The sequence below is a fragment of the Anarhichas minor genome, unplaced genomic scaffold (assembly GCF_050575085.1).
Source record: "Anarhichas minor isolate MPS153535 unplaced genomic scaffold, ASM5057508v1 ptg000043l, whole genome shotgun sequence".
NCBI lineage: Eukaryota > Metazoa > Chordata > Actinopteri > Perciformes > Anarhichadidae > Anarhichas > Anarhichas minor.
This window is the reverse complement of record NW_027466489.1, coordinates 5980945-5994457: the sequence shown is the minus strand read 5'-3', so window position 1 is coordinate 5994457 and position 13513 is coordinate 5980945. Positions and strand designations below refer to the sequence as shown.

Below are 13513 nucleotides of genomic sequence, written 5' to 3'. Positions count from 1 at the left end.
AGTAGTGCAGTTTGTAGACGGCCCCTAACTAACTCCGGTGTCCAGGCGAAGCTAATTTTTGATTTCCCGATAACCATTCGGATGAATATGAACTTGTAGCTCCTTTGCCTTTATTTCAGACAATGTGGACGTCTTCCCGATTGAGAACAATGATGTTTCGTTTGTGACGTAGCCTGCTGAACCTCGTTAAACCGGTTCTACGGATTTAACGTTAACGTTTACAAACTGACACACTTACTCCTCGCAGGCTCGCACCCCTCTACAAATCCGTGCAATCCGTCATGAAAAGAAACGGCACGTATAAAGTTTTGTCAGTTTTGTCGTTCTTCGTCGTTAGCTTGTTCTTGTTTTTGTTTTGGTTCTTTATATTTTACTCTCTGACACGCGCACCGTAAGACATAGGTTTCTTTAGCTGCTAAGCTAAACTGGCTGGCTATTTACCCACACTGCACTGCTGTGTTGACAAGTCCCGCGATCACATGACCCACCAGACCAGGAAGTAAGGATTTCTGGTAAGTCCACAAACCCTTAAACATCCACGTAACTACAACCCTCAGCTTGTTACAGTTTGACAGATGAACGTGTGTTTAACGTGATCCCAGATTTAATCTGGTTTGAAATAAAGCTTTATCATTTGAATTATTTCGTTAGAGATGCTCGTCGTGTTTAAAACCCGATAGGGCAGTTTAAACTGTCAAAGCTACTGCTTCCACTGTGTGGTCTGCGTTAAAAGTGTAAAAGTCCTGATCAAGTGAACATGGATTGAGAACATGCGTTAATTTACAGATGAACCTCAAAAGTCCTAAAGGAGACCATTAAAGTGTTCCAGGGTTAGAGGTCTTGGTGCTAAGAAATATTTAAAACAACACAGGACTAGCAGGGCTTCAGTTAGCATCTTTTGATCATATAAACAGTGGAATTAGCCAACAAATTATCAAAATATACAACAATTAGATGTGTTAAGAGGATCCAGATTAATCTATATATAAATTATGAGATTAATCTATTAGTAATTTATTCTGGAAAGGTAATAAATGCTCATCACTAGTTACCACAGAGCCTAAACAAATGCACCAGCATAATGACAGTATAAAGATAGCCATGTTTAGGGTTGACTTATGTTATTATACAGTTTGTTAAATCAAGTCAGTTTTATTTGCATAGCCCTGAATCACAACTTTGCTGCAAAAGGCTTTGCCATTTGTACAACATATGACACCCTATATCTTAATCGTTTTGTGAATGTTTTAAACATTATTGTATTTTGCCAAAGACCGTTGAAGATGTTTAGAGATGCACGCTATAAGTAGAGTCACTTTCCCATAACCACTGCACAGGTTGATGCATCTTATTTGTTTTGTGCTTTACTAATGGACGTATTGGTGAACTGACTCACTAGTTTCTCTGAATAAGTGTATACCTTTACTGTTTACTGGGTTGTGTATCAAACAGCACCATCAGAGGTCACAAGCGCAGCAGCTAATAAGTTATAATGTATTCTTAACTGATTGTACGTGATAAGCTTTTGTGACCTACAGCTGTTTAATTTCACATCTTCCAGTTCTTGGCAGCGCATCCTGTTAGTGAAGTTGTAATGGCATCTGACACCAGTGAAGCGGCGTCCTCCCCTCCAGACCTCAAGCTGCAGTTTGCTCCCTTCAGCAGTGCTCTGGAGGCCGGCTTCTGGCATCAGCTCACTCAGAAGAAACTCAACGACTACAGATTGGACGAAAGCCCCAAATCTATTAAAGGGTATTACTACAACGGTGAGTGGTGAGATCAGATGGTTTTTTCGCTCTTTTGACAGTCCTAGACGTTATATGATACTAAAGTTAATTATGCAGTGTCACATATATGAAAACAGTGAAGGCCAATTTGTTGGGATTTCAAAAACTCTTTTATTCTTCATTCCTGTCCTGTAGGCGACCCACTTGGTTTGTCCACTCGCCTGACGTTGGAGTTCAGTGCATTTGAAGTGTAAGTTTGACGCAGTATGTTGCCTGTATAAACCATATTTTAACCCTAGGTTCTCCTCATGTCATTTAGTCTTCAAAAAAAGCAATGAATAGTACTAATGTAGATGAAAGGGTTCAACCACCAACAGACAAACAATATGGAACCTGATACCACTCTCAAATTGATTGAGAAGTCTTTTAGTACAATAGACAATACACAAGTAATGAATGAAAGGTATGACTGGTTGTCCATGTTGTAAAAGAGTGTTTATAAAAGTTGAGTGAAGTTTTCATTGCTATAGAAGAATGAAAGGATGAACTTTCTTTAAAATGTATCAGCCAGCTCAGTGTAGGGTTGAAGTAAGTTTGGATCAGCTGTCACTTTCCTGTTATGTGGAAGCCTTCAACAAAGCAAATTGATGCACATTGAAAAGAAACAAGTACAGTCCGACAGTACAATTTAATACAAATGTACGATGTGTTTTGCTGTCAGCGATGGACCGACACCAGCCCGTTGCTGTCCAGCTACTGGAACGCTGTATAACACCAACACCCTCGATGCCTTTAAGACCACTGATAAGAAGGCTCTGCTGGAGAAAGAGGCCAAGGAGGTAAAACTCATGCTGTAGGAATCTTCTCGGTCACACACATATTCACATGAGACATATGGTCGGGAAATTCCTTAAATTAGACAGCAAGTTACTAAGTTGTGCAGCTGACGATTAGATGATCTAATGACTGTGATTTTTCCTCTCCTGTTGTCTTGTAGATATGGGATTCTATACAGTCTGGAGCAGCACTAAAGGACCCATCCATCCTCTGCAGATTCATTCTGCTGACTTTTGCAGTGCGTATAAACAGCATCTTATAAATGTGTTAGTTTTGTATATTAATAATGTTGTGTGTGACTGTTTTTTTACATTCCTTTTTCAGGATTTGAAGAAGTACCATTTCTACTACTGGTTCTGCTTCCCTGCACTCTGTTTCCCAGAGGGAATAAAGATCATCCAACAGCCGTCTGCCCTAGAGCAAGTTTTCTCAGCAAAACAGGTTGGCTTTTTAAAGATCATTACACAACCACTGGAATGAATATTTTCTAGTATTACCGTATTTCTTCCTCTTTTCTAAATGTTTTGAAGTCTTCAGGTGTAGTTCAACGCAACACACTCGTATCCCCCAAATGTTGATGCTCATAACAAATTCTAGACCTAAAATGTACGGTTGAACTACTGATTTCTGTTTCTATGACAGAAGTTGACCTAAAAATGTGAATATTATTCCCATTTTTGCCATTTAAGTTTCCTCTTTCCTAAGATCGTCGTAACATTCCTAACCTCTTTGAAGATGAGATGGATGCAGCTCCGTTCGGTCTAATACTGTCTTGGTTATAGAATAGTAAAATGAAGTGAGCTGAATTCTTATTTCTCAGGTCAGTGGATCCAAGCAGCGACAAAGCCTCATTAAAAAAGTGTCAGAATAACTCATGAACAGCGTGACGCCAACTGCAAGAGTCTGACAAGAATATAAATGAGTAGACACACTAAGCATTTACAGTGTATATGTTCATAATCATAATGATAAAGAGTTATCCTTGGAATGAGCTATAATATCCTTTCGTCCTTGGTCTTAAGTTATATTTACAGTAAGTATTTCAGCAATTGCAGATGTTGTGCTTCAGATAACCTCTTGTGTTCCCATACAATAATACATTATAAGTTATTGTAATGTGTATGTGTCAGGAAGGAGTTGCTCCTTTGCATCCTGAGGATCCAGTTTTGGGCATCTGATCAGGGAGTCCTGGGCACCTTGCTTTTTTCAGGATGGATACATGGATGGATAGATATTATTCATGATTACCCTTTAAAAACTCTCTCTCTCTCTCTCTCTCTCTCTCTCTATATATATATATAATATACAGCATCTACTGTGTATATATATATATATATAATATGGTGGGTGGTGTAATGTATAGCACAGAGCTTTCTATAATTCATGCTGACTCCTAATTATTTCTGTCTCAGATCACAGCCTTGCAGGAGGCCTATGACGTCCTGTGTATCAAAAGAGGGACCACTGCTGAGCCTTACTTCCTCATGAAGTACACAGCTGACACCGTTCAGATGGCTCCGCTCGAGGACTTTGACACGTTCATCACTGACACAAAGAAGGTATTCTTCAGTTTGTTTTGTGTGTTTAAAGAAATCATTTAAAGAAAGCAACAGATGGAAACTATTTTCCGTGAGAATAGTTTGATTGAGTCCAATAAAAGGGATTGTTCAGTACACAAAGTGCAGGACAGTACTTTTTGTGTCTTATCTCTATCAGATTATATCTATTTTTATTAATATTACAGTCCCTCTCGAACACACGCACACACTTTGGTAATGTAAACACACCTTGTTTGGTTTTTCTAGGTTACTGTGGGCGTCTATGATCCGTGTACTCTGTCTCAACATCCGGGCTGGCCTTTGAGAAATCTGCTGGTCCTCTTAGCCAGCCAATGGTAAGCCTTACTTGTGTGTGTGTGTGTGTGTGTGTGTGTGTGTGTGTGTGTGTGTGTGTGTGTGTGTGTGTGTGTGTGTGTGTGTGTGTGTGTGTGTGTGTGTGTGTGTGTGTGTGTGTGTGTGTGTGTGTTAATGTGCCGTTAAGAGATGAGGAAGTTCTCTAGAGGACTCAATGTGGGTCCTTAAAACACATGCCGTCTTTGCAAATTTCTATGAATGTTTTTCAGCTTACACTGACTACTTAATTTAGGCACCAAGCAGCAGAGTGAAAGACAGGAAATCTCTGCTTAACTCATTTCCTGACTCTGAAGTGTAGGGAGCAGGTCATATAAGCATCGGTGCCAGGAAAGATGCAAATCCAAATTTAATGGTGTCGCTAAAATCAAAGCTTTTCTGTCATAGTGAAAAACAACTGTTTGGCTGCTGCTTAGCCACAGTGGTGTTGTTAGAGTTTAGCTAAGATTTATAGATGGCAGCACTGGCTTGCAGAACACGACTGCTGCTGTTAAGATTGCAATACTTGTCTACGAAGCTGTAAATATTCATGATAAACTTGGTCCATTTTTCTCAATATCTTACACGTTGCTCACATATTGGTGTTAAAACAGAAGTCAGACTTTCCACTTAATTTATTTTGTGAACTAGTCATCCTCGTCTGCAGACATTTCAGTGTGAGAACTTCAGTGCTTGCTGCCAAGAATACTCTATCCACCGAAGGACTTCCAATATTACTCAAAAAGGGATTTTCTTCCCCAAAACCCCATGACATACAATACACGTGTGCGTCAGGGACTGCGCTAGTGATTGTTGCACCCTTTCCAAATGGATACATCCGTTTTTTGGGAATCTGATAATGCAGTTGCTACATTCAAGTGAACATCAATGGTTTGTTAACCCGCGTCAGGCCCATCTATGACACACACAGCAGCTGCTGTCTGTAGACACCATTGGCTATCTTGTGTAAACACTCAACTCCTGAAACTTAGTAAAGAAAGTATTAAGCTAGCCACTGAATGCTCCTTTGCAAACCTACTGTATATTATCAATATATATATTTCATAATACTTTAGGCTGTTGTTGATGTTATACATTTCTGCCACCATGTATTTGAGGTTTTGAACAGTAGGAAAATGTCTCTGTTCTGCCATTCATAAGTTGAAGGAGGGGTCTGGTAGCAGGTAAATGGGAGGGAATTATGTAAAATTGCGTATTACATGCAAGTAAATAACGCATGCGAGGCTTCTTGTTTTGTAAATTAAAATAACTTCTGCTTATACTCAAAGCATTTCAATGTAAGAGCTCATAAAATGCTCGTACAATGTACTGACTCGAGTTGTTGCAGAGATGAGGGTGTTATGTGGAAGCTTGTGTGTGCTTTGCTGAGATATATTTCAAAGAAATATTTACAGAGGAAATATTTCAGCACATACCAGTGAGGAATTGGGGCAAATCGTTGGATTAAATGTTTAGTAATAAATCTAAGAATCAAGGTCTGAGCGTATTCAAATATTTACACAAAGATTAAAAACAAGTGACTCACTCTGCAGGTGCCTCTCAGTAATTTGAATCCCATGTCAGCTATAATTTAGCAATCAAGAGTTTATCTTGTGCAATGTCTTCAAAACCAAGTACTGTAGCGAAAAGCAACCAACTTGAAAAGACTGATGCAATATTAGGAAAGTAGAAACGAAACTGTTAGCCAAGGATGGAAGAACTTAACTATCTACAGGACCTAAAATAGTTTCCTGTTTGCAACAAACTCAGCCTCTTACTTACAGATCTAATTCATTCTTGATTTCAAACAAGGCTGTGCTTCGAGAGGTTCCCATGTTATCGTTGTTCCTTATCTTGTTGCAAACCAGGTCAGGAGATGTTTCCCTGGACTATTTAACCCAAAAGTCTTTCTTTCAGCCTTGTGTCCAGTTTTACCATACCGGAGTTTTTGTATGTATTTGCCGTTTATGACAAATCAATATTATTAACTATTAGTGCATACCATTTCTAAAGCATGTGCTGCTGGGCTTCTTAGGTATTAGGCATGTGTTGCTCTGTGCAGCTCCTTCAGCCACCGGCTGATTCACCCCCGGTGTGTGAAGGAGAGGTAGCGCAGCTCCTTCCTTCCTGCCGCTGTCAGGCTGCACAACCAGCTGTGCTCCCAGTAGACCACACAACACTAACAACACCAAACAAAATCGGTGCAATGATTACACTGCAATAAAAAAATGTATATATAATAACTTTTATTTTTAGTTATATTTAGTTATTGTGGATTTTTGTACTTTTTTTACTTGATATTCTTTACTGTTTATTACTTATTTATAATACTTGCTGCTCTTGTTTTACCATGTACCTTGTGTGCACTCTCCACTTTGCTGCTGTGATCCTGTAAATTACCCCACTGCGGGACTAATAAAGGATTATCTTATCTTATCTTCTATTGTTGATTTTGATCAGGTTTATTAGTAGAAAACAATGTCCCAAAGAAGTGCTTTTATTTGCTTTACAGAGTGATGAAACTCTAAAAGATACACACAGACAGATAACATAATATGTATACCAAGGACAAGGAAGCAAAAGTGAATTCCCAGCTCAACTAAACACATTTGTTTTCAGTTTATTTGTTAAAAATGGATGAATAGTGGAGGTGCAAACCTCAAATCCGCATGAAGGCTGTTCTGTACTCTAGCTGCATGTAACTAATAATCTTTCAAATTGATCTTAATAATTTCGAATGAAAACATTGTTACATCATCGTATTGCACCATCGTCTGAGAATATCAGTTAAATATCACTGCGTTTGGTGCTGCACGTTTCAGTGCTACATTTCAGGTCCACAATCAGTCACTTCTCCCCAGAGAGCTTAGTTTCTGCTGGCACCTGTCTCGCTATTTCAGAAGGATTTTTATTGCATAATTATTGTTCCGTTTTAAACAAGGAAATCCCATGTAGGCCAGTTTAGCAATAGTATATCCTGTGATGCCAGTGGCTTAACAGCAGCAAATGCCTTAAGAAAGTTTAGCGCTCAGCTCTGTAGTCAGAGGCAGTTTTTTTGTCGAACACAAACCTCATCAATCTTGTGCTTGACTACTCTTTCAGTGTTAAACATAAACTGTTGATACTGGCTGAGATTGGTAAAGATAGAGTTACAATGTAGCCGCAATGTCTCGCTTATTCAGTTGTACCGCTGGAGTTTGATTGTGTAACGTGACTGTGGTCATTTAGTACCATGATAGGGAAATGTGTTAGTGTGTGGATACGTGTTGATCCCGTCTGTTGGTTCTTGTTTTAGAGAGAGAGCGTATTCCAATTGTATTTGTGATATTTTGATAGTCCCATATTTTTTTTACTTCAATCATACACTTTATAGTGTGCAATCTGTACATTTTATGTGTGTGTGTGTGTGTGTGTGTGTGTGTGTGTGTGTGTGTGTGTGTGTGTGTGTGTGTGTGTGTGTGTGTGTGTGTGTGTGTGTGTGTGTGTGTGTGTGTGTGTGTGTGTGTGTGTGTGTGTGTGTGTTAATTTGCATCGTCTCCTCTTGATTTGTGTGTTTGTGTCAGGGGCTCTAAGCTGGACACAGTGGAGGTGCTGTGTTTCAGGGACCGAACTCTGCAAGGAAGCCGCTCCATACAGCACGGTGTCATCTTCCAGATAAAACTGCCTGAGCTTCCCCTCAACTCAGGTCATTTCCTTTCTTTTTTTGTGTGCTTGTGGTTGTATCTGTCCACGTAACATGTGCGTGTGTTGGTATGTCTCATGTCTGTGTCTGCATGTGCATTTGTCCTTGTTCATCTGAATGCATGCGTGTGCATATTGTAACTGAGCCATCAGTGCTCGCCTACTTTCCACTGAGACATTCTGCTTCGCACTAATCTCACACAGCTCCTTCATTATTCGTTGTATCTGTTGAATGAGGGATGAAGGTAATTTAAATTATAATAGCAGGACGGGAAAGGTGATGATGGTTTTTGTTGAGTTCAGAAGAAGTGTCTTTGTTTACCGAGTCTACCTCTTCAGCACATTGTGGCTTTTAATTAACTCACAGAATATGTATTCATGCAACAAAAATGGATTCGTCTGTTCTGTTTTGTTTTGCATGGACTAATTTGGAAAACAGATTAATCAATCTAGCTCAGCCCAATTTTTCAGATACACCAGGCTCAGTTTTTGCCACAACCAAAAAGAGTTTTGCTCTTCAGAATAGAGAAATAAACTTCATGATAATTTAACATTCACATATTAAACTGTATTTAAACCACGCGGGCTATTTAACTTGCTCACGTCCAGACAACTTTCACTGTTTTTTTGCACTTCATTACCTGGTGACATTTGTGCACCTAGCAGCCAAAGCTGAACAGTGATACCACTGTAGTGGTAGGTGAGAAACTGCCTTTTTGTAATTTGTGAGAATGAGCACTTTTAAAGTTTCAATGTTTCATTGTTTTTCTGAAAACCGTTTCCACATCTCTCACTTTTGTAGCAAGGGCATTTTATGCTTATTTGACACTGTTGATGTGTTTTTTTCACAGCATGTCCCAAGAGTGTAGGTTGGGAGAAGAACCCTAAAGGGGCCATGGGACCCAGGATGGTCAACCTCAGTGAATGCATGGACCCTAAAAGGTAATAAACACGGTGTTTAGGTGTAAGGGTTTAACTGGACTGTGTTAACCTCCAGACCAAAACACATTTCAACAATAAATATAAAAAAGGATATGATTAAACTGCATTGGGCAAAGTAGATAATCGAATCTAATGAAAGTATTTGGTGCTTTATGTTCAGGGACTGGTTTGGTTTCTTACAAATGTTCCACCACACCTCCACAATCAAGACTAATGTAATTCTTCTCAGCGTTACTGCAGTAATGCATGCTCTGCCATCTGTTGCTTTAAAACAACTGTCACCGTAAGTTTGCACTCTGTGAACAAAGAGTGTCTTCAGTTGTCTCCATTGATTGTCTGCAGACTTGCAGAGTCATCGGTGGACCTGAATCTGAAGCTGATGAGATGGAGGCTGGTTCCTTCCCTGGACCTGGACAAGGTGGTCTCCACTAAGTGTCTTCTACTGGGAGCTGGGACTCTGGGCTGCAATGTAGCCAGGACTCTGATGGTAAGGATGGAAGGATACACGGACAAAAAGACAGGAATTAGACGCTGTGTTTTTAGTACTTAGCAAATTATGTAAAATTGTACATGACCAAAAAGGTATTAGGAGTGTAGTGTGATCTTTGCTGTTAATCTATGTGTAATTAGCAGGTTCCTGTCTTGTAATTACTCTACTAGTACCAGACGTTTGACAGCAATGTGCCTCCATACTCATCAGAATCTATGAAGTGTTACAAATGAAGCGTCATAAAAAAAACAAAAGAAAAGGATATTAACATTGGAGAAATAGTCTGTTCTCCAGAAAACACATCCAGAATCTCCTATTGGTGAGCTAGCTTTTGCACTTCATTACCTGGCGACATTTGTGCACCTAGCAGCCAAAGCAGTCTGTGACGCAATACCTCAACTGATATCTGGTTGTTGTTCTCGTTAGATTGTCATATTATTGTACATATGGTTACCGTTGACATTCACAGAGAGCAATCAGTGACCGCTTAGTCAGGATTCTGATGAGCTATTTAATGTCTTGGCAAATACAAGCTCAGTTGATTATCAGAGAAGCGCTAGCAACTGTTGACAGAGTAATCAACATGTTCCGCAGATTTCCCTAGTCGGTGTTGTACATGGCTCATAAGGATCAAGTTCATTGATGGCTGTCATCTGTGCTGTTCCTTTCCAGGACAGATGGGACAGAAAGACATCAACCAAATTCATCTGAAGTCGTACAATCATTTTTTTAAAGCTCGTCTTCGGAACAAACCACAAACCATGAAATTTGCTTTATACTTTCAATAAATTTGCCTCAGATTCTCAAAGAAGTTATTTTGGAATGTATTTCCATCTACAGAGCAGAAACACAAAAATGTGTCCCCTCTGATGTTTGTTATAATGTAGTGCTTTCTAATAACCTTAAATGATCAACTTGTCAAAAGCAGGCATATTTGTTTAGCTTCATAACAGTATAATTCAGGAGCCTCTGATTTCATCCACAGATTTCCCGTGAAGTTTATCCAATAACACTCAGAACAACATAATGCTAATTTACATAAGAACCTACTGTCGCTCTCTGTGTTTACTGTAAGTCTGTTCCCCCCAGCATCAAATGAATGTGCTTTTCAGTGAACACATCCAAAAAGCTGGTTCTCTGAAGGTTTTGAGATATATTTCATACACCACCACCTGCTAGCTAGAATACAATGTATGAAATTGAACTTTAACTAACTGACTACAATATAGTGCTGACAGAGTATTGCTGCCTGTCATGTCTATTCTTCTTTTTGTGCTCGTCAGTTACTGGTCCGAGGGAACTTTAGACACCCGGTCAGTTAATGCCAGCCCGGTCTAATGTAACTGATATTGTGGCTAGACGTTGTGTTAACAGAGAGTGGTACTAATGAACAACAGCTAGAATACCTTGAGGTTGTACTACCTGCATACTGATGAGTCCATTATTTCTAAATGAAAGTGGAATTGTAAGTATTAATTTAGAAACGCACACTGGGTAAACAACCTCCCACTCATTGTCACTGAAGCTGCTTACAAAGTGCTGCTGAGGACAATGTTCATGGCAAAGAATAGAGTTTAACTATTTTAAAACGATGTGATTTAAAATGATGAAACATGTTTCTCTTTGGTTCTCCAGGGATGGGGAGTGAGACGCATCACATTTGTAGACAATGCGAAGATCTCGTACTCCAATCCAGTTCGGCAGCCGCTCTATGAGTTTGAAGACTGTCTCGGAGGAGGGAAGTTCAAAGCCATGGCAGCTGTTGATCGACTCACCAAAATCTTTCCCGGTGTGGTGGGTACTTAAAATCAAAATATGATGCGGAATGTGATCCCTCTTTGTATGTGAGGTCATCCATCATTTGCCCTCTGGAATTCTGATATATTAGCATCAGAAATCTGTCGTCTGTTTTTAGTTTTTATTCCTAGCGTTGATAAGTTGTGTGCTTCTGTTGTTTTTTCACATTCGTGCAGCAGACTTCACTGCTGTACAACTGCGTTGACAATTTAATTCGATTTTTATTTATGCTCATATATCCGTATAATCGTATTCCTATTTGATTGGCCATGTCTGAGATGTGATGGCCAAACCATGCAGAAAATGAAGAGTTGTGTTTGCATATTAATGCAGGCAGTTTCATTACTTTGTTAATTAACGAGTGGGTGCTCCGAGGAAGATATTGTGCTGTCTTACTAAATGAAAAAGCAGCCTAACAGTCCCAGCAGGGCTCTGTTTTGTTGTGAAAGCGACCATCTCTTATAACAAAGACCGGATGCGTATTCATGATGTGAATCATGTGTGTACCAGTGTGCTGATGAGTGCATGTTTAGTTATGCAAGAAGATGTAGGCAGTTCATTAGAGGATGATTCACTTTCATTTTACCTGCCCTGAGATGGCAAAGTTACAGCCCTTTGTATCTGGTAAGCAGTTATTAGGTCCCCCAGCTCAGTGGTTCACAGCCTTTTTGGGACCCCTTAAAGGAAGCAGTTCAACCAAAAGTGATTTTGTTTTTCTCTCAAATAGTTTAATTTGAAGGACTTTTAGGGCCCTGGAAATGTGAGAGAGTACAGTACATCACTCGGGAATAAAAATGCAAAAAATTAAGAATTCAACTTAATTTTGTGCAATAGACATATTCCCCCTTAATTGACATGTCATCAACTTTTATTTCCCAGTCTCTCTGTCTGATACTGTCATTTTCTGATTCCCTCTTATTGTTGTGGGAATAAAAAAGAAAATAAAGAGCAAAGGCTTGACTGTTGATGTGTTTTCATGACATCTGCTGTCTGTCTAGACATCTTGTTTGTCCACCTCCTATACTAGCTGCATCCATAGCTGACCTCCTATTTTTATCAGTGTGGGTGTGTGCTTTCTTCTCTCTCTTACCGGCTTGTTTTCCTACAAACACAGAGGCACCAGGTGCCAGTGTGAAAGATAGAAAGAAATACGAGCACAGAGAGCACAGAAATGCACCAGCTGAACCGAGAGGAGTCGGTTCACACAAGGTCACAATGTTGAAAAGGTCCTAAGTTGAATTCATATTTTATCTGCAGACAAATACTGTCACTTGACATTTTCAGGAGAGTTTGTGGTGTTGGCTCTTTTTTTTCTCCTTTTAAATTTTGTCAACAGTGAGGTTGGAGCTGGTTGAAGATATCAACAGTGGCATTGTTGGATTGTCATGAAATGCTGTTTATCTATTCAGGAAAGGATTTTTCCACAGTCGGAATGATTTCTGTTTGTCTGTCTTGGAGGAAAGTTAGAATATTATTCTCATCTCTGCAGCCTGAAATAACCTCATTAACACTTAGCAACACTTGCGTCAAAGTGAAATGTAAATTCAAAACTCGGTTAACAGCTCCCACTCTCGACACATGGAGAGCGAAGGCAGTAGATCCACTGATTTGGTAAAAGTGGCATTTCTGCTTGTTAAGATCTCGCACCTCTTTTTTTGACCTTTTCTGTCCGTCTCTTGATTGTAAAATCTCTCTTGACATTTCCATTTGCCTTGCTGTCAAGCCTGCATTGCCTGGAGCAAGTCACAGTAATACGCTTGGCAATGGATAATATAAGGCGTAGAAGAGTTTTTATGGAATTGGAAATGGCAATTCAGGGTTTCCTTTTCATGCTTCCATACCATCGACGTATACAGGAGAGTCAAATACACACACACACTGGCCTCGGGCCAGCTGTGGCGATGATGTGAAGAAGCACAATCTGCCTGTGCTTTGCCCTCACTTATCCGTCTAGATTAGAATGTCACTCAGCAGAAAGCACAAAAAGACTTATTTAGTTTAGTTTGTTAAGTTTTAAACATCTGGCTTCTCATACAGCAACTGATAATTTATTAAAACTATTTTTTAAATTTTCAGGATTTTTCTGTTGTGTCAAGTATGTTAAGATGGCGCTGAAACACAAGTCATTGCACCTTATACACTGTTGGAAA

At 39.5% G+C, this 13513-nt stretch overlaps 1 protein-coding gene across 1 annotated transcript in view; it reads left to right on the top strand.

Moving 5' to 3' along the window:
* Positions 1-357: 357 nt before the first annotated feature.
* atg7 (ATG7 autophagy related 7 homolog (S. cerevisiae)) overlaps positions 358-13513 on the top strand; it is a 51530-nt gene continuing 38374 nt past the window's right edge. Inside the window, exons 1-12 of the mRNA XM_076111100.1 lie at positions 358-512; positions 1562-1766; positions 1923-1977; positions 2449-2566; positions 2725-2802; positions 2889-3005; positions 3977-4123; positions 4370-4458; positions 8017-8138; positions 8986-9076; positions 9419-9563; positions 11202-11360. Coding sequence (XP_075967215.1) covers positions 1595-1766; positions 1923-1977; positions 2449-2566; positions 2725-2802; positions 2889-3005; positions 3977-4123; positions 4370-4458; positions 8017-8138; positions 8986-9076; positions 9419-9563; positions 11202-11360 — 1293 coding nt within the window. The 5' untranslated portion in view covers positions 358-512; positions 1562-1594. The remainder of the gene's footprint in view (positions 513-1561; positions 1767-1922; positions 1978-2448; positions 2567-2724; positions 2803-2888; positions 3006-3976; positions 4124-4369; positions 4459-8016; positions 8139-8985; positions 9077-9418; positions 9564-11201; positions 11361-13513) is intronic.